At 41.1% G+C, this 25,378-nt stretch overlaps 1 protein-coding gene across 1 annotated transcript; it reads left to right on the top strand.

Moving 5' to 3' along the window:
- The first annotated feature begins 1,878 nt into the window (after nt 1–1,878).
- Nucleotides 1,879–22,941, top strand: LOC111672377 (heparan-sulfate 6-O-sulfotransferase 3-B-like). Its single transcript, XM_023429784.2, has 2 exons — nt 1,879–2,872; nt 21,404–22,941. The coding sequence occupies exons 1-2, from the start codon at nt 2,331–2,333 to the stop codon at nt 22,170–22,172; spliced, it is 1,311 nt and encodes a 436-aa protein (XP_023285552.1). The 5' UTR covers nt 1,879–2,330; the 3' UTR covers nt 22,173–22,941.
- The last annotated feature ends 2,437 nt before the right edge of the window (nt 22,942–25,378 follow it).

The raw sequence follows: 25,378 nt of genomic DNA, 5'->3' as shown, positions 1-25,378 counted from the left end.
ATCCTGACACTTTCCATAACAGATTCCTTTCATGCCCCCCCACCCCACCCCACCCTCAGCCTCCACCCTCTCTTAGGAGGAGGGTTGGTGACTCCTCTCAGACACAGAGAGAGGTGAGCCACAGACTAAACTCCCATACAGATTAAGTCAATGTCAGGGCAAGAAGGCAGAGCGCATTCAGTGCTGAAAGAGGATTGAATAGAATACATACCAAAGTGCATCCTGGTTAAATCCCTTGATGGAGGGCATCTTAGGCAAAATAACAAAAGCTTTTGATCACTGCAGGCTTAAAGGAAGTCCATTACTGATACTTTAGTTCTAGCTCCCAGTGTCCATACAGCGCTGTAAATTCAACTGTGCTGCATCACATGTTTAAAGTCTGTTGGTGTCCAGGAGAAGAGGAAAACCTATGTAGGGTGATGACAAAGTGCCACACACACACACACACACACACACACACACACACACACACACACACACACACACACACACACACTTCTCTCTCGCATGATGCCAATTATTGACTTGACATGTTGGAATCTGTCCATGGTGCTGAAATCACTCGCCTGGGGATTTAACTCTTTCCTGTTGCCTGCATGGGAACTTCACAGATGTCAGATTTCTCAACTCACATTGTGCAGAGATGCTTGTAATATAAAGTAACCTCACAAACACAACATTAAAGATATAAACACATTAACCTCTCTAATGATGCTCCACAGATTATTGAATACAACAGACCTGTGCTCATTTAATAGAGTCATTAAAGCAATGAAAAAAATATGCACTATGGAATAAACATAAAATTAAATTTGGTGAAAGTTACTGTGAAATAAGCGCAAATGATCAATGAGAAAAGAAAGATAATACAAAATAATCAATAATAATTTTAAAAAATTCCATTAATATCCCTGTTAGTTACGGCATTTCCGCTATAAATTCTTATATATTCCATATATCATTGTCATTCTGGAGATTTTCCGCCACCACTTGTTCTAGGCCACTCAAATTGCCTGTGTATGTGTGATTAGAGATGCGGTTGCGTCACCGGCCAGGCAGCCGGGACAGATGACTGGCGCAGATGTAGAATCAAGTCAGCCAGAATGAAACCGGACACTCGGCCACTTGCTCGTCAAAATAAAAGCGAGTCTGAGTTCGATGGGACGAAGTCAGCTATGAAAACAGGTCAGATGTAAAACAAGCTTACCAAGTATAGTATAGGGCTGCATTACTCTAATCGATTTGACACTAGGGACTGGAGTTGCAGTTGGTATTATATTTTTTTATATTCAATAAAAAAAGTATGTCTCATGATTAAATCTTTCAACCTATATATTTCTGAAATTCTGATATGTGGTATTTTGCGCAGGCTGACCAGAGTAACTCGAAATGACATTGATTTTTTTTAGCTAGAACGTAGCATGGAGCTTCAGATCTGGGACTAAAGGGAATTTGGATTCACGGTCGAGGTCAGATATGAAGGTTCTGTGTCCAACCATTTAAATTAATTGATACAATAGAGTCAAACAGGAGTTTAATAATGAGTGAATATTAAAATTTAACACAATGGGGTTTTTCTTGAGACAAAACAGACGAATAGACTACAGTCCACTACATTAAATTATCATGAAAACCTTGACTTTTTTTGAGAATATTGAGCATTTTGAAAGAATTCACGACTGTACCAATAGTTTTTTTTCAGACAAAACTGAACCAATGTGTAAGGTCCAAACACTAATTACACGTTTCCCTAATGATGTTTATTCCATTTAATATTGCAAAAACGATTTTTTTTTTTAAGTGTTTTATTTTGAAATCCTCGACAGGAAGTCGCTGTGTAAGTTCTATTCTGCTTGTCGCTCGGGCTCCTGGCTCAGATACCGATCAGCAGTTGGCTTTGGCAGGACACCCGAGCTCGAACGCTCCTCGTGAGGGGATGTGCCGCCTCGCGCTGACGCCTCGTAAGGTGTTATTGCACGAGTTATGCCATTAGTCGTGACATCATTAAGGTGAAAAGAAAGATGCCGTAATCTATTAGTAAATCACTGAATGTTTAGTGGCAGCTTCAAGTTAAAAAAAAAGAAAAAAAGAAAAAGTGGACCTGTTCTCGCGCGGGACAGTGGGGTGGGCCAGTCCTGCAGGATATGTTCCTCACCTGCTCCCGGGACTTGAAGTAACCGGAGCTCCGTGCACCTGAAGTGAAAGTGCAGGATGAGACCAGGGGGAGAGGAGCAGGACTCGGACATCACGTTACCGTTGTTTGTGCCGACGGCGTGATTTACAGTTTTTGTTTCTTTGTTTGTTTATTTGTTTTTCTTCTTCTCCCCACCATGGAGGAGAAGTTCAACAGACTCATCTTCATCCCCATCGCCGCGGTGCTCTTCTTGATGATCGGATACCAGTACGTGTGCCCTGCGGACAGCAACACCTGCTACTTCCGAAGTGGCGAGAAGGGGCTGTTCCAGCGGTACTCGTCCGGGTTCGAGTTAGTTTACACGGAGCCGGAGGCGGACGAGGACCTTCCCTCCAAAATCACGTCCAGGTTTAACTTCACGGAGCGGGACCTGGACAGACACGTCGACTTCAACATCCGAGGAGACGATGTGATGGTGTTCCTGCACATTCAGAAGACCGGCGGCACGACGTTTGGGCGGCACCTGGTCAAAAATATTCAGCTGGAGCAGCCCTGCGACTGCATGCCCGGCCAGAGGAAATGCACCTGCCACCGGCCCGGGAGAGCCGAGTCGTGGCTCTTCTCCCGGTTCTCCACCGGCTGGAGCTGCGGTTTGCACGCGGACTGGACCGAGCTCACGAGCTGTGTACCTGTGGTGATGAACAAGAGGGACAAGAAGAGCGCGCCGACGAGCAAGAGGTGAGTGAGACCTGCAGGACAGGTGTGGTCAGTGGGTGTGCAGCCTATTGAATAAAACACTAACTTTCCTCATTCATTCATTCATTCATTTCAATTTCTTAATGTTGAGTCCTCATTCATTTAGTTGGTGATTCATTCATTCATTCATTCATTCACTCCCTCACTCATTGCTGCTCTTACTAACCTTATCATCAAAGCAGTCTTTCAATTTATGTTAAGCCACTCATTCATTTAGTGGGTGATTCACTCACTCATTCACTCATTGTTGCTCTTACTAGCTTTAACATCAAAACAGTCTTTCAGTTAATAATTTGCTCACTCAGTCACTCATTCGCTCATTTTTATTAATTGATTCACTGGTTTGCTCGAGGACTAATTTTCTTAATGTGAAGTCACTCATTCATTCATTCATTCACTCACTGTTGCTTGTACCTACTAGCCTTAAAATCAAAGCAGTCTTTTGGAATAATTTGCTCATTCACTCTTTTATTAATAGATTCACTGGTTTACTCAAGGACTCATTTTCTTAATGTAAAGTCACTCATTCATTTTATTTTTCATGTCATTAATTTTCTCACATGCAAATTCACTCACTCACTCTTTTTTTTGTACGTGGGTAAATCATAGAAAATTAGATCAAAATGAATAAATGACTGTGTGAACAAGTGAGTGACTGAATCAGCACTCACTCACTCATTTTTAATTAACTGGTTCACTGCTTCATTGCTCATTGACTCATTTACCGATCATTAAATCAGTCTTCATTAAACTCACTCATTAACTTGTTCACTCACTCATTCTGAGTCATTCTGTGTCCTCCGCTCTCTGATATTGAGTGAGTAAGCAAGTGGATGAATGAATGAATGAATGAATGAATGAATGGCTGACGAAGGAAACTGATGAGAAGAACAATGAATATGCGAATTAAAAATGAAGTAAATTAACAACCAAACGAGCAAGTACAAACCAAACAGGACTGGTGATCAATGTGTGGATGTTCCGAGAGTGCACCGACACAGAATCATGAATGCATCCGAAATGATTACTTAATTAATTGATTTTCTGATTGATAGGAAACTAATGGATGAGGATTTTGATGATGGATTCTGCTCGTTTCAGTTTTACATCAGTAGCAGTTGAACAGCTTTAGGTTTCGGCCTGTTGGTTTGACATTTGAAGACACAACCTAGTGTTCACTCAGACAACAGTTATGAACATGAACAGCCTGTAGCTTCCATTGCTAACATAGAGGATTTTCAGTTTCTTCCGGGGGCTGCACTTGCCACACGCATGTTCTTATTGGCATGTAACGTGGGGTGCAGAGCTGCTGCAGCTGTAGTGTTAACACGGACGCCACGTGGCACGTCAACACCGGCAGCAGAAGCAGCGTTTCCTCCACTGGTAGGTCTGTTTCAATTTTCTGTAATTACAGAACCAGCAGAGCTAAGCTTAAGGGAGTAAATCACTTAAGAAGGGCAGGGTCCTCCGAGGTGTGCCGCCTGGGCGTTGAAGTCAATTTGCCCTGCAGTTGGTTCAGAGAGCAAATCTCCATATGTTACCGACAGCGTTAAAGGGGGTCGACGGGGACCGGGAGGGCCTTCAAGAATCCTTCCAATCCATTAACCGTCCTCAGTGGCAGCCATCAGACTTAATTTAACACTTTTAAGTAGTTTTGAAGAGGCGCCTCAGAGCCACATCAGCACTACGAGTGAATCAACAACACTCCAGTCAACACCTGTCAACTCAATATAATAGTTAGTGAGAAAGCAGCACTCATTAACGTTGGCAGTTTGCTGTGTTCAAGGCCCGTTACTGACACGAGCCAGCTTCATTTTTAAACATGGAACCGAATCTGAACGGTGCTGCAATTTCAGCGTTATCAAGGGTTGATTTTTGTATTCATTATTTTGACAAGGGGAAGTGTTGATTGGAGAGTCACATTTCCTCTCACAGAGCTAATGTGGGGTGAGCTGAGGGGGGGTTTTTCTGCGGCTCACCACCACAGCGCCAGAGAAATCTGATATAACACGATGCTGCACAGATGAGAATGTGATACTTCATTGATCCCCTGCGGTGTAATGCTCTTTCTGTCCGCACACAGAGGTCAGAGGTCGTCGCCCCTCCTGAGCAGCTTTTAGGGATTCAGAGTCTTTCTCAGTGACAAATCTGTCTCTTCTCTGTTTCACGGCACCGATTCTGATGTTGCAATGCAAATCTTTTTCAGGTGACGTGAAGTCTTGCGTGCACAGTCGTCACATGCGACCAGATGCAGTGCACGTACAGTGTATATTTTAGAGGTATCGAATTTGAGCCAAATGCACCGTGACTCATAACCCATGCTATAGTCGTGAATTTGTCAGACGAGTTGTGAGTCACGACTCATTCAACAGCCACAAATCTGTCACACGAAGTTCTCGTTTCTCGAGGATAATGCCTGGTTAGTTTTTCTGTACTTTAAAATAAATAAATAAAAATAACGAGGGGGGCCATCACACCGCACCGATCGGCCTGGAAATAGACGGGCAATTAAGCGAGAGCCTTCCTGTCGCTTTAAATTAAAGACCAACACGGAGCTCGCTCTCTGCACTTGATGATGCGGCGCCACGAGGTTTCATGTTATCAGACCAGAGCGGCTCTCGTCCTGTCACTCCGGGCCATGTAGCCACTCCGTGACGGACTGTGACACGCACCACGATGGCAGCAGAGGGAATACAGCTGACTTGGTGCGTGTTCATGTCAGTGTGTGTTACCAAGTTAAGTCATGTTACTGCTCAGCTTAATACAATATTTAATGCTACTCTGATCTACCCTTTGCTTTGGTAGATTTGTTTTTATTAGTTTGCCCTGATCCCACTGTTCTTAAGAGAGGTTAAGAGTATTATTTCTTTCCAATATATACATATATAATCCCAACTGCCTGGTACCTGAAGTTGAGACATAATCTCTGTATTTTACAAAGCACTCATAACATTTGTTCCTATACTCTGATTTCTAAGGACAATCCAACTTAGTAACAGCATGCGGATATGGAAGGATGACTTATCTTATACAAGTCACAGTATAGCCATAGGAGTTCAGACAGTCAGGGATAAAACATCATGGGAATGGATGACGCCCACGCGTAGCTTAAGGCCAGCTCCAGCAGGGTGTGATGTAGTTTGCAGAGAGTCTTATCTCAGCCCTCAGACCCAACACTTCTTTATTTGACTCTGGAGGAAGATGTAACATATGGTGTTCCTACAAATAACTCTCAGTACTTTTACTCAAATACTGTTAGTACAACTTTTTGAGGCACTTTTACTCTCCACTTGACTAATTACATTTTCTGCTGCTTAAAACTTCATGATATTTCAGAAGGGAAATCTGCACTACATTTATCTACTAACTGGCTTGTGACAAAAAAAGAAAAAAGAAGTTGCAGTTGCAGTTCAGATAAGTTTCCGTTCATTTTGAAGGTTACCGTCACAGATCTAATGTTAGCCCGCCGCCATTTTTCCTCTCTTCAGTGAAAGCTTGATGGTGTTTAAGTCACACGCGTCTTTTAGCTTACGATTAATTAGCAAAGTTTGTTTTCGTTTTCATTTTGTGTTTATCCATAGACCAACTTTTAGACCCTCAGCCAAGCTTTAAAACTTGGCTGAGGTTGTTTTTCGTGTGGAAATTGAAAATGCACATAAAAACTAGTGGATGGGTGTTGGAGGAATATAATATAATATAATATTCGGTGACTCCAGAATTGAAATGTATTCAAAGGGGTTATCAGGGACAGGATTAATGTTGGAGGCAGTGTTTTATAAAAAAGGCATTTTTGTGTTTTTACTTTTTCATACTGGCAAGAGATTGGTAAATAAGTAATGAAATTATTTGGATTAGAATTTGATTGCTCTGTTGTCACATTACTCCTGGGCAAAATCCCAGGCAAACTCATGGCTCAGGATGAATGCCTCTTTAAAACCCTCTTGGCTGCTGGTGAGGAAGCAATCACACACACAAATGGCTGCAGCCAAAACCTCCAACAAAGGACGAGCGGACTGTCAACAAAATAAACTATGGAGGAAAAAAGCACCTTGATACTAACACTGAGATATGATCAGCGTATGATCCCGCCTGTAAGATGTAACCCGTAGACCAAGTGTAATGTGCAGGGATTCAGTCTAATTTAATAAGTTTACGACAACACAAAAGAAGTGAAATTATTGAATATTTCATGTACAAAATGCAAATATGAAAGATAATCCAAATATTTTATGTAGCAGAACTTCCTCTCCCATTAATCTTCTCACATTTCCCAGATGCTGTACATCTCATGTCCCTCTGGAGGGGGCCTGAACTGAATCGAAGTAAGCTACGCACCTTTAAATAAAAGCAGCTAGTGAACACATATTAATAATGTAATATGTGATTATAATATGTGTCACAGCTGTTTTCCTACAGTGAGAGTTGAACAAACGTCCCTGCTCTCTGTCCCCTGATGACGTATATTTGGGTCTCGGGGGGGGGGGGGGGGGGGGGGGTGTGAAATTAGGTGAAGTGTGACTAAAAATTCTTCAGTACATTGAGTGTTTTTTTTTTTTTTTTTACAATCTATGTCTTGTTTATGTAAAAACTTCCATCCTCCTTCATAATGAGCGGATCAGTAACAGGTGAAGGCTTCTACCTGCATCCGTCATGTTACTGTCCCTCATGAAAAGATGAGTGTTTTGCACGTTAGGTAACTGTTGTCCTGCTGGTCTTCTCTAAATACAGACGCACCATCTGTCTGCTTTTCAGCAATTCATAGTCACCTTGAAATCACCTCTCTCCTACACACACACACACACACACACACACACACACACACACACACACCAGCGTAGAAACTAATAACACCAGCGGATGCATGAAGTATAAAGTAGAGCACGGTACTACAAAAACCTTGCAGTGCACACGACTTAGCTTTGTTGTGACTGTGGGTTCGACATATGAAAAGCTCATGCATTCGTGCAATATTTAAAAAAAAAACAAAACAATAAAATGAGATTAATCATTAATTGGCTCCTTGGTTGGCATAGCAACCAGTTCTAGTTTTGTTAAAGCTCAGCTATAGCGACGTTTTATGAGAATTAGTGGCAATAGATTTGATCACAACACGTGGTTAAGGAGGTTTTCCCTCCTTTGTTTCTCTACTCCTGACTAACATCAGTAACCTGCATGTATCCATCCGCCCTTCCATATGTCTGCCCCCCCCCCCCCCCCCCCCCCCAATAACGATCAATCAAACTTCACCGAGTGATACGTGACCGGTTCAAGTAGTTCTTGATGGGCACGCCACCGGTCGGAGGCTCCTGCGGGGCCGTCGTTCGCAGCGTGCGTCGCTACAGCATTCGCGTCACAGCGGGCTACAGAACTGCTGTAAGGCCAGACGTCAGACCTGCTTCAATTACCCGGCTGCCCCGTTCGTCCTTGGCAGCCGGCCTCACACTGAGCAGTCAGAGAGTGTAACCTTATTACTGACCTCATTATTTCAGATTAGAGCAAAGGATGCAGGCCGGCTGAAACACGGTTCAGCCTGAGTCTAATTAGCTCAGTTCATTCTGGACACAGTTAAGGTGGTTTTAGCTATTAATTTGGCTATGGTGCCCTATTACTGATGATGGTGATGGCATAATGGCCTCGAAAATATGCAAAAATATGCAGGAAGTTCATAAAGTTTAGTAGGAAATGAGGTCAAAAAGCAGATTTTATCAAAATGCAGTTTTCTAGATGTATGATTATCCGTTTCCTCTTGCTAAAACATGTTTCACAGAAGTGAAGAAGAAGACTATATGGAGGAAAGAAAAACATCTGGTTGCAAGTTTTTGACATTAATCTGCCTTTGCAGCCACTGAGTCAGTTTAAATCCTCAGCTAAAGAGAGCCATATGCAGAGATATCAGAAAGGGAATGTACATTATGGAGGAAATGTGCTCAGTTTGAAGCAAGTATTTCTTAATGCTTTAGGCCTAATACTGCCTGTTTACTGTCACCACTTCTTTTGACTGTAATGTCAGTCTCTGAGCTTACACATCAAGTTATTTCAAGCCGCTGACAACCACATTGTTAAAAAAGTCAACGTCAATGTGACCTTCAGTGGCCAGAAATCAAAGAAGCAGCTCCCTGTGGATCCTTAAAGTGAGACTGTGAGAAAAGAAATAACATTCTTACTCTTAGAAATGAAAGGTGGGGAGAGGATTGGTTATTTAGGTTCGTGACGTGTCTTACGTCTTATATTATATAAAAAACATATCATGTGGAAGTTAACTTTAATATATGTGATTAGCATGATCCCGTAACTGTCATTTGTTGCCAAAAAGTTCTATAGACTCACTTTTAAGGAAACTAAAACAACAGAAAGAGGATAAAGTGGACTCTGTCCTGCTTTAGGAGATGGTTTGACTCAAGTTCTGATTCATCACTTCTGGTGGGAGGAAAAGTATATGTACAGTTCCTGACACCAGACTTTTATATTTAGCAAAGGGTGATTCTCTGCAGCCTGCTGTTGTGATGCAGGCTGATAAAACATCAAAATCTCCTCAGGTAGCGTTCGCTCTTTAGTTCCTGTCAGTACTTCCTTTCTGTTGCGTCTGTGGAGGAGAACAAGGAATATGACACTGCATTTTTTTTTTTGCTAATGAGGTGAAGGTCCTTATTTGGAAGTACGTGCTACAGTATGTGTCTTAACACTTATGACATGCCATGCCTTCGCCAGCGCGTTGATGACGTCTGGCAGAATTAAAAGTAAAATTATTTTTGCGTTATTTGGCACTACGATGATTTATGTCACAGACTGCTGTGAGAGTTTTGTGGCACATGTCGGGAAAAAGGGAAGGTTGCATCTTAATGCCTACCTGGAGTCTAGAGCATTAAAGTGTAATCATGGATGGGGATTAAAGCTATAACTAAATCTGCGTTTAGGCATCTCAAAAACAGAGCTAGGGTCAGAGTCCTTGTGTCTAACCAGGACATTATTATATAACACTCTCCTCACTGGTTTACAGCTCATTCAGAAAGCTGCTGCTAACGGTTCTTAGAAAGGAGAGCATGTTACTCCAGGTCATTGCACTGGCCTTCACTCAGATGCAGAGTTGAATTCAAAGTTTTACTTGTTGTCTACAAGTCACTAAATGGTCTGGGCCCTAAATATATTTCAGAAATGTTCGATGTGTATGAGCCAAGAGCTGCAGGAGCTGGTCAGTTAGCCAGTTAAAACTAAACCAAAACTGCTCTGTTCTCCTCTGCCTTCACTGAATCATTTAATCTTGCACTTTAATAGATGTAATCTATTTTATAATCGGAGTTTTTACTCCGTTTTCTTATTTTTACTTCTATTTTTAAGCACACTGAATGACCTCTGTGTATTATAATGTGCTATATAAATACATTTGCCATGTTACCAAAGTGTTGCAGCTTTAGCCTTTAGTCTTTAAACCCTTAAATGTCTTTTCATCCTTAAATTCATAGTTTCATATTTTTTGGAAATACAGTTATTCTCTTTCTTGTCAAGAGCTCTGTCTGTACGCTAAATATAAAGCTAGAGCTAACCAGTTAGGTTAGCTTACGATCTGGACTGGAATCGGGGAAACAGCTCGTTTGGCTCGGTCCAAAGTTTTAAAAAGAGTTCACAAATTAATCAGTTGATATTACGTACCTCAGGTCTGTCAAAAATGTACCTGCAGGATGAGCTTACATCTGGAGTCAAGCTAAGCCAACTGTCTGCTAGCTCTGGCTTCATATTTAGCGTACAGACGTGAATCTTCTCATTTGACAAAAAGTTCAATTATTCTTAAATCCATTTTTGTCATTTTGAGCCCAATATAATATTTCTTTTACAATGTTTTTAAAAAACTGATGCATATTTTTATTCTCCTCCTACATATCTTTTAGTAGCTGGGATTATTAGTACACTTCAGTGTTGGATACACTGTTGTTTGCATCTTGTTGGTTGTATTCTTTGTCCATTAAATACCACTTTGAAATCTGCATGTAATTAAAACAGTCAAACAGCACATGCACGGCTATGCACACGCTTGCATGAGTGTGAAAACGATAATGAACTGATAATGATTGAGAGAATTTGAATTCCTGGTTCTGCTGGCACCGGTGGAGTTTGCTGTTATTTTTACTGTTTGTGTTCACACACATACAGTTGGTGAGAACTAGTGGAACAGAGATCCTATCAGTGATTGCGATGAGGAGCTTGATGTAAACACATGTTGCAGACGTTTGTGAAGACATTTAGTTCGAATGCTAAATTCTCTAGTTACTTATTTTAATTACAGGAAAAATCAATTGCAGGCAGCAGTTAATTGGACATTGTGCAAAGAATTAAGTCAATTAGTGGCACAAAAGAAAGAGGACAAAACCAACAACATATTTATCTTTAAGCGTTTGCTCTCACAATTATGACACCTATCTCAGGATTTTTATTCACTGGCAGAAATGAGCTTTTATAAAATAGGCTTCATTGTCTCATAATTACAAGAAATCCTGTTCTAATTGAGCGATTGAAACGTGGATATGTCTGATTGTCACCAACACAGGACAAACTACTGCAATATAACATCACTTACTTCTTTCATTATTATATTAAGTGATGACGCACCATCTCGTAAATATGAGAAACCAGCTCGTAAAATACTGACTGAGAAACATCGTGAAGATTAAAAACTTTCTTCTAATTATGACACACGTCAGAATTATTAGATACTTTCTAATAATTTATGAAGGAGGATAAAATGAAAGAACATGATTTAATTACCAGTTTTCTTCATAATCATAAGAAACGTATCTCATAATTATGACTGAAAAGACTTATTTCTTGACCCTGGTCCTGTATTCCACTATAAAATCATTAATTTAATCAGTTTTTCAAAAAATCAGGTTCAAATTATTATATAAAATATTGTCACTTCCTTCTGTTGTATTTATAAGATGCGAGGTATAAGATACTAAGTCATAATTTTAAGGGTTTTTTTTTTTATAATTACTGCATTAAGAATATATTTTAAATTCCTGATAATTTTGATGAAAACACACCTAATAATAATAATTTAAGATATTTTTTTGGGTGGCAAAAATGAGCTTCCTTAAAAACAGCTTCCATTGTAGTTGTAGGAAATCACTGACAACTAGGAAATCACGTCTTTATAATCACCTTTTAGAGATGCGGTTAAGTGTATAGCAGAATATAAGTTAAAGAATACATAGAAATGAACAGTGTTGTTTCTGTTAAATCAAACCCCTCAGTGCCCTCCCTCCATGACAGAGAGTAACGTCTAGTATTCTTGTGGGAACTGTGAGATATTCAGAGGATCTTGGTAATCTCCACAGTGCTTGGGGGATTAGGGGCAGTAGAAGACAGGTTTTATTGTACAAGGGAGGAGGAAGGGGGCGATTAATCCAGAAGTCCTGATTTATACAGAAACCTGTCGACGGGATTGAAGATTCCTTTCTTACAAAACAGTGTGTGTCAATTTTGGGTCTCTGCTACACAGATGGTTTCTATTTTGCGCCATCTGACTTTCCCTGGGATGTATGGCAGAATTTGTTCAATTATATGAGAACTAGAGGTTGTTGTTGACCAAGTTAATCTTGTACGCAGAGTAACGATTGTAGGGCAGATGCAAGCTGTAAACCACTCACGACTTTCAAAGGACTCGATGTCAAAATGCTGCAAGAAAACATACAGGAAGCTGTTCAAAGCAGCCTTCGCATACTGCTAAAAAAGTGGAACGCCTTTAAGAAATTCCTTGGTAGTTTATGTGGGTAGATGTGACCTTTGCAGCGTCTTCCCATTTATCCTTTCCATATCTACATGGACCTGGAGGACTGGCTGACACCTCACAAAGCTGCAAAGATTAAGATGTCAGGCAAAGGTTAAGGCTAAGACGCTAAAGCTACTAAAGCTGCACACGCCAGGTTGTTGTGTGTGTGTGTGTGTGTGTGTGGACGTCCTCGACTCCGCTTGCTGTGGGTGTGTTAAAAAAAAAAAACAACCAAATGAACTCTAGGAACTCTGGGAGAATGTGGCTACCTGAAATGCAGCTAAAAAGTGGATAAACACAGACGGATGATTCAGTCTCCAGAGGAAGATTTTTTATGCAAAGATGAAACCTCATTTTGTTTTGAACCCTGAAATTCTCTGCATAATTTAAATTGTTTAACAGGCTGCAGCTCCTCACATAGCCTATCACCGAGTTTTCAGTAAAACCACGTCTTCACACCCTTGCTTGCCCGGACACTTCATCTTTCAGGAAGCGTTCTCCACACCAGCATCCCTGGGGCTTTTTTCCCTTTATTGCCCAAAATAGCATCTCATATCTGCGACCAGCGAAGATCACAGTGCAGCGCCAGTCTCCCTGCTCATCATTTCTCTTCTCACTCTCTCGCTCCTAATCTGGCGCGTCTGTATGATTTGTCAGGGAGTGTTACCTGCCGATGTTCCCCACAACTGGGTTATGTTTTAGAGGGGAGAGTGTATTAGTGACAGATCATCTTGAGCTGAAAGAGAGTGGATTGTGTTGTACTGTTTTTTTCTGTGTGAGTGCTACTGATTGTTGGACGATGAACCTGCTGTGCACAGATGGGGACTGGGATCATTTGGCCTCTAATTGGCAGACGAAGATTAAATTTGTACAAGAGAGAGAGACTCAGATGAGTGAAAATTGGTCCCGCTTGACCTGCTGGTCCAGAGACTGATGTGATGAGACTCCCCCCCGGTCTAGCAGCTTCACTCGGGTCATCTTGATAACAGATACAGATCTACCACTGCTGGATCTCTACCCTCTGACATTCCTCTTTCATCTTTGGGGGGGGGGGGGGTTGTGCTCCTCCAGTGTAAAGGTCTGTGTCCATGTGTAGTGTGATTATAGATCAGCTCTAGCTTCTATATTAATACTGTGAAAGTATCAAAGCCTCAGTCCACAGAGAAATGCACACAGCCTGTATTCAGAAACTGAGCCTTAAAACCAGCCGTCAGGACTTCTGGAACTTTGTGATGTCACAACAAAGCAGTCACCAAGCCCCGCCCACCTGGACCCACCATCCAAACCTTGCAGGATTTGGTTTCTCTGGGTGTTTTAACTAAAAATCTGCTATATTTGTATTTGATCACTCAAAAAACAGTGAGCCAATCAGAAGAGAGGCTCAGAACCTCCTCTCTTCTGATTGGTTCACTGACCTGTTGTTACTAGAGCTCCAGAGAGAAGCCTGAGAGAGGAGATGTAAAACTACACTGAGATGGTTTTTGGTTCTTAAAACCACAAATAAATCTTCTTATGGATCAACACTTCAAAATAAAACACAGGAGAATAGGAAAATATTGAACTTTAAGCTGAAAATCAAACCCCAGTAATAAATAATGTGCTTCACCAAAATCAATATGTCCACATTTCCTTCCTGGACTAAGATGAATGTTCTCCTTGTTCATTCAACACTTCCAGTTTAGCAAAAAAATTCTGGTTTCCTTCCATTAAAAGCCTTAAAAATCGTTTCTATAACATTAAATATTCATCACAGAATAAGCAGAATTTAAAGTTTTATTCTTAGTTATCGTTTACTTAGAGTTTAAGAGTCAAAACTCATCTAATCTGTTTCATCGAGACTGTGTGGGTGTGAACTGATTGGATTCCAGACAGTGGCCTGAATAAGCAAACAACCCGGCAACTGTTATCAGAGAGTTAAAGAGAAATGCTGCTCAATTCTGAGTGGTGCACAGAAGTATGTGACCTCACATTCATCACACTGAGCCCAAGCCACTTCAAACCAGCGAGAAAAACCAAAGACAAAAACACAAACACACAAATCCTCCAGTGGTAAGTCATTTTCAGGACTTTCAATAGGTTTTGCTTGTTTCAAAGTCTTTATGTAAAATTCAGTATTTCATTGATTCTATATCAACTGATGTTTTTGGCAAAGTTATCGCCTATTTACACATCTGGATCCGTTGTTGAAGGTATACAGTATATTATAGCTTTGATCAGGGAAAGGCACATCCGTCTGGAAACTGAAGAAAGTATTTATGTGGAAGTTCGGATCATTATTCAGACATAAAAACATGTTAGCTACTTTAAACAAGCTTTATGTAAGTTTTGCTATTGCTACATAGCCAGCGTTAGCATTAACAGCTGTTCACTTACTAATCTAGAGGAGACGTTGTGAGTTCAGCATCAAACTTCAAAGCAATAGCTTCAATTCAAAGCAACCCCTATGTTAACTCTTGTCTCTATGACGTCTTTTCTTCTACTGAAGTTAGCATGCTAACAAGCTAGCCCCCTGGGCCTGTATCAGCCTATCTCATCACTTTCCGATACCGAGTCACTGTAGCCTCCGATCTACCCAGGAGACGTAGCGCTGCTCAGAGGACGTTTCATAACCTCTTGTATTGTAAAGACAACTCACATCATATCTCACATATACGTCATTTTAAATTGTTTATGAAAAAATTAATTAAATAAATATTATTTTACAGTTCTCTTGCTCTTCTCAGAGAAAGGGTTAATTCTCTGTTTGATGTAAGAAATAAAATTTTAGCAAAAGCCATTTAAAGGTGATTTTAGGGAGGTACAATTGAACCTACATGTGACTAGAGAGTGGGAGGCCTGAGGGGGATTTTTTTTCTTGTCAGGCAGTAATTCCCTATTGGAGGCAATGGTAAAGGGATCCCTTGTGGGCTCAGAAACACCCTTAAAATGGATTTGCTCCAACTCTGCCAGTTATCAACAACCTGACTTCAGTGTGAAATCGATGTGCAGTCCTGCAATTGTTTTCAAAGTCGCTCCTTTTCCCAACTCAGCCTAGATAGAAAAAGCTCTGAAAGTGATATTTCATTGAGAGCGCTTATTGGACCAGTGTGCGATCGAGTCGGAGCAGTGAAAGCATTTTTCAGAAACGCCTCGACTAAAAGCAACGTGATGCATTTTCAAAAAAGATAAAATAAATAAGATTATTGTCGATCCAGACACTTTTTGTATGGGCTGTTTCTTCAGCGGCATAAATAGTTTCCATTAAGGCTTTTATCATGAGACCGACAGTGTCCTTGATAGTAGTGAGTGAATTAACAAGGCAGTTATTGATCTCTTGCTGTGAGTTTCCTCTGTAGCTTTTTGATGGTGATTGAGAGAGTGAGAGAGAGACAATCAGGGACAGAGACGGACAGAGGACGATCAATAGTGTTTGTGGGTTTGCTGTGTGGAGAAAGGTGACGGGAGAAGGGCACGAACGAGGTGTCGGATTGATCCGGAGCAAAATGCGACAAGCCGTTTTTACCTTCAGGAACAACCTTGCATGATCACACACACTTGCGCGGTTGTGCTATTATATGACCGAATGGCTTCTGCATATTCACTCAGAGCTGTCTGAGAACATTAGAATCAGCCTCGATCAATCAGGTATATGAGAACATAGAAAACGGCCCTTTCAGGCCTGAAAGACTTGAAAGCCATTGAGCACATTAGCGAAGAGCTTACGCACCGATGACAGATGATTTTTTAGAGGGATGGATGGTGAAGACGAGTTGTTTTAGCTCAGGAAAGACTCATTAACGAACAAACCCTTTTAGGCACCCTGTGTCTTTAGGGAAACTGCTATGATCAGGAGTTAATACATCATATGGTGATATGTAACTAACATACAGTCTAAAGGTCTGTGTCCATGTGTAGTGTGATTATAGATCAGGTCTAGCTTCTATATTAATACTGTGAAAGTATCAAAGCCTCAGTCCACAGAGAAACACATACTCAGAAACTGGGGATTAAACAAACTGTCAGGACTTCCTGTAACTTTATGAAGTCACAACAAAGCAGTCACCGCTCTCAGCCATGTCCCAAGCCCCGCCCACCTGGACCCACCACCCACACGGATTTGGTTTCCCTGAGTGTTTTACCTGAAATCTGCTATATTTGTATTAGATCACTCAGAAAATAGTCAGCCAATCAGAAGAGAGGCTCAGAGTTTCCTCTCTTCTGATTGGCTCACCGACCTGTTGCTACTAGAGCTCCAGAGAAAAGCCTGAGAGAGGAGATGTGAAACTACACTGAGATGGTTTTTGGCTCATAAAACTACAAACAAATCTTCTTATGGATAATCAAACATGACTTAAACCAATAAATGCTAATGTTGCATCCCACCTGCTTGATGTTTAAATAACTAGCTGCTCGCTAACACATTAGCCATTCAACTTTAAAAGGTGATGTCACTGTTGTGTTTCCAGTTTGTTTTCCACCAAATGGACAAAAAAAAAAATCAATCATTGCAGGTTTAAGAAGCAAAGATTATCCATTTTTGAGCGATGAGCATCCACTGAAAATGACACCACCTATTGATGATGCTGTGGTTATTTTCTACTTTAATAAACGCTCTATTAAGGTGACACAAGAAAACCTCAGCAATTCACCCAACAAGTAATTATTCTTGACCTTCATAATGTGACCCTGCCTCTGTCCCTGACATGAGTAAGAGGAGCGCTTTGACATTTGCTGCTCTTCGTCAATGAAAGCACAGACGCAGAAAGCTGGGGTTGCACGGACACGTATTGATCTGGCTGTCTCGCGGTTAGCTGCACGGATAGATGATAGGCACAGGAGGAGGAAAAAAGAGTGAGCTGTTTTCCAGTATGTACAACAAAGGCCGCTTTTGTGAGGCGCTCGTGTGTGTCCATCCATCTCGTGCTGTCCGCTCAACCCGGCGAAGATGGCAGGGTAATTCACTTAGCCTCCACTGTGGATGGCCATTATCTCTGGGTGGTGTGCCTGTCGGCGGGTGTGTTCTGCCATGATATCATCGTGGCACTCACTTAAGCGTACATCACCGCTGATTGATATCTGCCATCTGGCAATAATTGCTAAATTGTGGACCTTTTAAGGCCATTTGGCTGTTCACTCTTTTCCTCAGTAACACAACTTCTCAGTTAACCCTCGGTTAATCACATTTCTCAGTTCAGCAGTGAACCTGAAACAATTAAAGCTGCACTGATGCTCTCCTTATAAAAGCTCCAGGTTTACATGGTTGCTGCTTTTTATATGTAATACACAGCAAATTTAGAAAGAGAGGACTAATGGAGATCAATGCATTTTAACAGAATGTAAACAGAAAGCTGCTAAGTATAAAATAATCTATTCAAGTCTAAAACTCCCTCTTAAATTCTTCTTTTTTTTAAAAAAGGAAGTGAGTAATTCAGCAGAATGAGACAAATCCTTTGTTCTTTGACATCTGTATGAGTTTATTTCAAGAAACGACTGCAGTCAACTCTTGTTGTGACTGAAGCCTTTTATGACAGCCTTTCCTTTTTTATTCTATCTTTTGTTAAAAGAAATTCAGCAAAGTAAGTTCTTTTTTCTTAAGCTATAAAGAGTCAACAATTTGAAAAAGGCTCAACAAACAGGGACTGTAGATGAAATTGTTTTGGTAAGAGCATAATTTACTGAGTTGGAGAGCAGGTAGAACAGGAAAACAGACAGGTAAGGGGTCATTAACAAAACAGGTATGAACAATAAGAGAAAAAGGATGAAACACCTGGGCTGTGGTTGAAAAGTAAAAAAGAAAAAAATCTCATTTCCTAACCACTTTTCATCGACTTCAATGGAAAACATCACAAGGTCGTTAAAAAATTTGAAGGATAATTCAAAAAGGACCAAAGAAAAGACTGAGAAAGATAAATACAGTGACGTCAGAAAAACTCCGAAAATAAAAACTAAACAAACAGGACTGCAATGATGAAATAATAACATGAAAGGAATATACAAGTAGAAAAGGTTGAGCCATTAAAATAATGATTAAATAAAAACAAGGAATTGAGCAAAGGGCCAGAGTAAATTATAGATACTTCCGGGTTGTTTCACACGTTCCTAAGCAACAAAGACTAAAGGTCAAGGATTGGGCCTTCAGTGCTGGTAACTCCTGACTAAATTATCCCAGTTGGCCATGGGATGTAGCAAGCTCTCTGATTGGTTGAGCTAACCAGTCAAATCATATCCATAGACATATAAAAGAGGGTTTTACCAGCACTGAAGGCCCAGAGTGTCGCAGAAAGGCTAACAGGAGAAGCTAATCGATTAGCTAATAGGAAAGAGAAAAGCAGCTGGAAAAAGGAAATGGAGACTCAAGAGGGAATCTAGGAATGTATATAATGTAATGTGTCTCAAATTCTATTATTTATTCATGAATTAATAAATGTATTAATAAATGGTGTATTTATTTAGTGCTTTATGCCGTTTTTGTAAATCCATTTCTTAAAATTGAAATTTAATAAATGCTTTATTACTTTTCCATGTGACATCCCTGGGCCTCCATACAACACCATCCCCACCCCAGTAATTCTCATTCAGTCAGAGTAGCAACACAATACAAATGGTGGGAAAAGGTTAATAATTAGTGGTCATCCTCACCAGTACCAGGCCCGGCTATAACTGTGAACGCATCTGAAGGGTAAGCTAGTCCAGTTGCCTTCGTCTGGCACTTAGAAATACCATGACGTGGATGACTGAATCTCCACAGACTGTATGTCACCAGGTGAAATGTGCAGGTGTGTGTCTTGGCACAGCTTTCGTCAACACCAATAGTCCACACTCGCCCTCATCTAATCGCACAGGTAGTGAGTGTGTGTGTTGTAAACAAAAGAAAAACCCACAATCCATAAGGGATCTGATTTTGGGAACCGGTCCAGCTCATCACAGCGGACTGTGCTCTTCTCAGCCAAATCCAGTCCACTGAGAGCTCATCACAGGGAGAGAAAATCAAATGGAAAGCCCTGCTGTGCACCAGCAGGGCAACAGGTAGTTCAAGAAAGGAACATCAACAAGCCATACGACTTAATGGAAAAGAAACTGCATCATGTATTGAGAACTGAGCATTCATGTAAAAGGAGTTTAAAAGAGAAGCTTGTAGAGGTGTTGCTGTGAAACGTCCTTGAATCTGAATTCTTTATTTAGCTGTTGACTGAAAGCTCCCGGGAAGTAAACTGGGGGAGTGAAAGAAACGAAATGTTCAGCTTTTTTATTCGGCCTTGATATTGGGCCTCAGTCTGACACCGTAAGGTCATGGTGATCTTTGTACACAAGATGAACATTTTCAATTTCCCTTTTATCTAAGTTGTTTTTCTTTTGAAAAACTTTTTGGAAAAAATGTCTGAAAGTCCCCCTCAGTCACCTCGCCGTTATGCCGGTCATCACAGAACTCAATAGATAAGAGCAGAAAGCTGTGTGGTGTGTTAGCTGAAAGGGCGCCCGTGCGGTTGGTTTACAGCATTTATTTATTTTATATTTTTTGAAGTGCCGTTTGTGGCAGATCAGAGCGATCCAGAAACACGAAAGGTGGTGGAGACGAAGAAGAAAAAAAATACTTATTACCAGAGGGAGACGGGAGCAAATTGGTGTGGCAAAAATAAAAATAATTTCATATCTGCTGGATATTAAATGCTATACATTCCTGGTTTGCATTGCTTTCTATGTCATTATACTCTAACACCCTCAGACACACTCGATGATGTTTTTCATTTAAACCCTAATCACACTTTCAGAGCGCTGTATGAACTTCCAGTGCCGTGATATTTTTTCTGGCTCATCTTTTCTTTTTTAACTGCAACAGGATGTGAAAAAGTTTCATCCTCCTACATTGTGGCTCATGGTCTTTTCTTCAACCTTTGTGTCATTTCTTGCACTCACAGGTACTATCTGGACTTAATGTAATTCAGGTGACGAAGAATGTTTTAAAAGAAAGTGTTGGGACTACGTGACTGAAATAAAAAACATATTATTCACGCAAAGGGAAGAAAGTAATGAACACTGATGAAAAGGAACATGATATAGTCTACACCCAGATCAATAGACAGTGTTGGAACAAGGACCAAAGCAAAGGATGTCTGAAAAAAGGCAGACCAGCAAGCGTGGGAACTCGGAGCAGCACATAATCTCAGGAGGAAGAGTTTGACATTTTGCTTACTTGTCAAGAGTTAAATGAAAAGATAGACACTGCTCTCATGTCTGTATGCTAATTCAGGCAGTTAGCTTAGCGTGACATTCAAAAACGAAGAATAAAAATGAAGTGTCATGGTTCTGCCAACCAGTCAAGATAAAGAAAATATGGTCACAACCTCCTTTTCCTGACTTACAGCATTGAATAATGGCCAGATGTGTTTTTGCAGATGGTTCTGATGTCATAGTGAAGTTGACCTTTGACCTTTTGGCTATAAAATGTCATCACTGCATCAATTTATCCTTATAGACATTTGTGGTAAATTGAGTCATTATTAGACTATGAATTTGAAAGTTATGGCAAAAAGTAAAGATGTTTCTGAAGCTCAAAGTGAGCTGCTGCACCATCGCCATCTTGGCAGTGCCTGACTCCACCCCTAATTCCCAGATAATTGAAAAATGTGCAAAGACATCTAACTCAAGGGAAGATAAGGAATAAATGTTTCCTAAAATGTCGAACTAGAAAGCCATTCTTAACACATGCATGTCTTAGCGCTAACTTACATGCTAACAACAATCATTTCACGTCTCTTTGTTTGTCCCTGCAGGAATTTCTATTACATCACCATGCTTCGTGACCCTGTGTCACGCTACCTCAGCGAGTGGAAACACGTGCAGCGCGGGGCCACATGGAAAACAGCCCTCCACATGTGTGACGGCCGCCCGCCCACTCAGGACGAGCTCCCCGCCTGCTACAGTGGCGAAGACTGGACAGGCGTGCCCCTGGCAGACTTCATGAACTGCCCTTCTAACCTCGCCAACAACCGCCAAGTCCGCATGCTGGCCGACCTCAACCTGGTGGGCTGCTACAACATGTCCTCCATGAACGCGCTGGAGCGAGGCCACGTGCTGCTCGCCAGCGCCAAGGCCAACCTGCGCAACATGGCTTTCTACGGCCTGACAGAGTTCCAGCGCAAGACGCAGTACCTGTTCGAGCGGACGTTCGGCCTGCGCTTCATCCGGGCCTTCACGCAGATCAACAGCACGCGTGCGGCCAGCGTGGGAATCAGCGAGAAGGTGCGGTGGCGCATCGAGGGGCTGAACGCCCTCGACATGGAGCTGTACGAGTACGCCAAGGAGCTGTTCCTGCGGCGCTACCAGTACAACCGGCAGAGGCAGCACCAGGAGGAGCGGCTGAGGAGGAGGCAGGAGAGGCAGCACAGGCAGCGGCTGCACAGGACCTATCTGGCCGAGCTGTGGAGACTAGGAGGAGGAGGCGGGGGGGAGGAGGAGGAGGAAGAGGAGGAAGGCGATTTGAAGGTGCTCAATGAGGAAGCCACTACAGAGGACTACAGCAGTCAGGTGGTGCGGTGGTGAGGAGAACACAGGAACTAAAAACACCAAAGCACAGACCGATCGCTGCTCGGTTCATTGTGCTTTACTCTCCTCTCTCCATCTCCCTCCGTCTCACCTCCGCTGTGAATCTGCCAAAACCTCCTGCCCTCATGGCCTCATGACGCTTTGATGGACCGCCGAATGGTGTCTTAATATTTATGATGGATGTATTTGTCATGGCAACATAAACATTTTGTATTTATGTTTTGTTTTTTTTCTTATGGAACTGCAGTTGTGAAATGTATTTATTCCTTAGCAGGTGCTTTGAATGTTCTCAAAGCCGTAAAAAAAAAAAATGTTTCTTAAATTTCACTAAGAATTAGTCGAACTGAAAAAAAAAGAAAAGAAAACCTTGCCTCATGAAGAAGGCCGATTCTAGTATATTTTCAAAATGGTGAGTGACTCGAAGGATCCTCTGTGTCATGTTTGTGATCTAGCGCCGTATTGATCAGTGAAATCTTTGTAGTTCCTCTGTGGTGTTTGGCTTCATAAGAATATCAAAGCACAAACTTGGCAATAGTCTGCAGTGTGTTTTTCTTTCTGACTGATTAAGCTGCGATATACAGAAACAATCAAAGCAATTTCTGGCAGGAAATGTGTTCAATAAAAATATGCAGCATCCAGTGATGTAAATCTGTCCCTGATGGACTCTCTCTCCAGTAACGCATGTGTACACGCACGTGTTCCTGCTTTTGCTCCTTTTTTTTTTTTTTTCACAGCATGTTCTCACCATAAAAATCTGAAATCTTCATTCGGTGTGCCAACTTCTTCCACATCCACACACGTACAGACACACTGATGAGGAGAGCTGCAGGCCCTGAAAGACAGGCTGTCAGAGCCAGTTTCAGTGCGCTTACATCACAGTGAAAGAACATTGGTATTTCCACCATTAGGGCATTGATCACAGGCTCTGTGCTCCCAAATTGATCATTTAAAGTTCAATTGACCGTGACTGTGGCGCAGCAGAAAATAGAAGAAAAACTCTGTGGCTTTCTGCACGCTTTTTTCCCCCTCCATAATCTGACAAACATACAGCATTCAGATCGACCAATGCTTCCATTTGCACTTCAGTAGAAAAAGTCTGTTGTAAAACATTCCCACAGACAACAAGCCGATCAGATGTAACCAATATTAATATCCTTTTTCTTGAAAAAGCTTGCTGTAATAAGCACTTCCTGGCCACTCCATGCAGGCGTTTAGTTCAAGAGAAGGAAATGTCCATAGATTAAAATAGCCTTTCATTCCCAGCTGCAGTATCTATTCTATGCTAGAAAGATTTGAATTATATAAGACTGTGATAATGATGCTGGATCTTCTCTGAAAAAGTGGCAGATACCTCAAATATTAAACTACCTCCATCTTATATCATATTCTGATTCTTTGTTATTAGACACGGCTTAGTATTTGTTTTGAAATGTGAGCTCAGCCATAAACCAGGAAGGGCAACGGAGCAGAACGACATCTGTCATCCAGGATGAAGCAGTTTGCAGCCAGTGATAGACAAATAATGTAAAAGCCTCTGTTATCTGAGGAGAATTTGTTCCAGGAGGATAAATGGATGTTAAGTGTTTCCATGTTGTCAAAGATTTTTCCTTAGTAGTGAAACATTTTAGTGTTAATGCCATCTTCAAAGAGCTATGACTCCAATGCTTTGGTTCTTTAGTTGTCAGCACTCTATACAGCAATAAAGACAGCAGTACGTGGGCTTTCAATATGAGAAATGTGCTGCCTGCCTTGTTAGCTCATGGGGAAGGTGAATGCATCTGCACAGAGAGCTCAGCTAAGTGCTCAGACAACCTGAGTCTTTCACAGATCAGCAGCTGCAGGAGATTCCTGGCTGTAAAATCATTTAATCACACTGTCGGGGAGCCAAATGTCCTTTTGCTATCACTTTTAAATTTCCATCCATTTCCAAAGTATTGTGAACTATGTGTTAAATCATTTATTAGACATTCAAGAAAATAACTCCTCTAAACAAAAAGTAGGCTCTTCTACAAGTCTCAAACTCCTTTGTGTTGAGAAAAATTTGAAGTATTGCTGGACACTGCATTATGACAAATATACTAATGATAATGGAAAGTGCAATATGTTGTTTGTAAGAGATTATTTAATTTTTGTCTATTACTCTGTTAAAAATGAGCTAAATGGTTCAAATTTTCCAATTTTTTTCTAAGTTTAAATAAAAGAAAAATAGTGTTAAGTGATTCAAAAGTCCAGTAACTGAAACCTGCACAGTTTCATTATAAAAACATAATTTTTAAAGCACAAAATAGCGTCAAATTCACAGGCTAGATCCATGCCAGCGGGTCCGTGAGACTGTTTTGTGTCTGTATGCTTTGAGCTAAGAAGTTAGCATGCTAACATATGTTCACAATAATCAATGACAACATGCTGAAGCCAAGCAGACATATTGTTATCATTTTGTCAGACGTTTACAACTGTGCGCCATCTTAGTTTAGCTTGTTAGCATGCTAGCATATGCTAACTACCAAACACAAAGAGGCTGTGGTAGGGTTGCTAACCGTCCAGTAAAATGCGGCTTTATCCCGTGTTTTTAAGACTCAATTCAGTGCAAATCAATAGGGGATTAATATTACAGGTTAATAATTTTGTTTGTTTGTGAGCAAAAAAAATACCAGTTTAAAGCTCGCGCTAAACGGTTCAGTAACATGCACGGAGATATAAACCCATAAAGTTTAAGTATTCAGATTCACCGGCATCATAGACAAACAAGATGGCGACTCCCTACCTGTGTAGCGGGCGTGAAGGTCAACCATCTGTCCATTCGTCCATTATTTCTGTTCCTTTGGTCCGTAAGTGTCCACAGGAACAAAAATCAAAAGGTTTTTCTCATAAAAGTATTCCAATCTCTCAATATCTTCTTCTTCTTCGATTTCTTCTTCTTCGATTTCTTCTTCTTCGATTTCTTCTTCTTCGCCTTCTTCTTCGATTTCTTCTTCTGCGCCTTCTTTTTCGCTGCCTTCTTTTTCGCTGCCTTCTTCTTCGCTTTCTTCTATGCTTGTTTACTTTATTATGAAGTCGTTTTTTCTTCTTCTTACATACAGTCTTATGGTTGTAACCAATCAGTGACCCAGCTAACCTTTTCTCTGCTTAGAGAAAAAATAAAATAAAAAAACATCAATATCTGATGGGATAACTCTATTTTCATGGTATTAGGACGGTAACCA

The sequence above is a fragment of the Seriola lalandi genome, unplaced genomic scaffold (assembly GCF_002814215.2).
Source record: "Seriola lalandi dorsalis isolate HSWRI2012SDOR001 ecotype SW California unplaced genomic scaffold, Sedor1 jcf7180002054899, whole genome shotgun sequence".
Taxonomy (NCBI): Eukaryota; Metazoa; Chordata; class Actinopteri; order Carangiformes; family Carangidae; genus Seriola; species Seriola lalandi.
Note: the sequence above shows the minus strand (reverse complement) of the source record. Positions and strands in the feature narration are given on the sequence as shown.

Excerpts from the sequence above, each read along its gene's own strand:
- LOC111672377 (XM_023429784.2), top strand. The coding sequence starts at position 2,331 with ATGGAGGAGAAGTTCAACAGACTCATCTTCATCCCCATCGCCGCGGTG. Across the intron at positions 2,873-21,403 it reads AGCGCGCCGACGAGCAAGAG|GAATTTCTATTACATCACCA; the intron begins GTGAGTGAGACC and ends TTGTCCCTGCAG.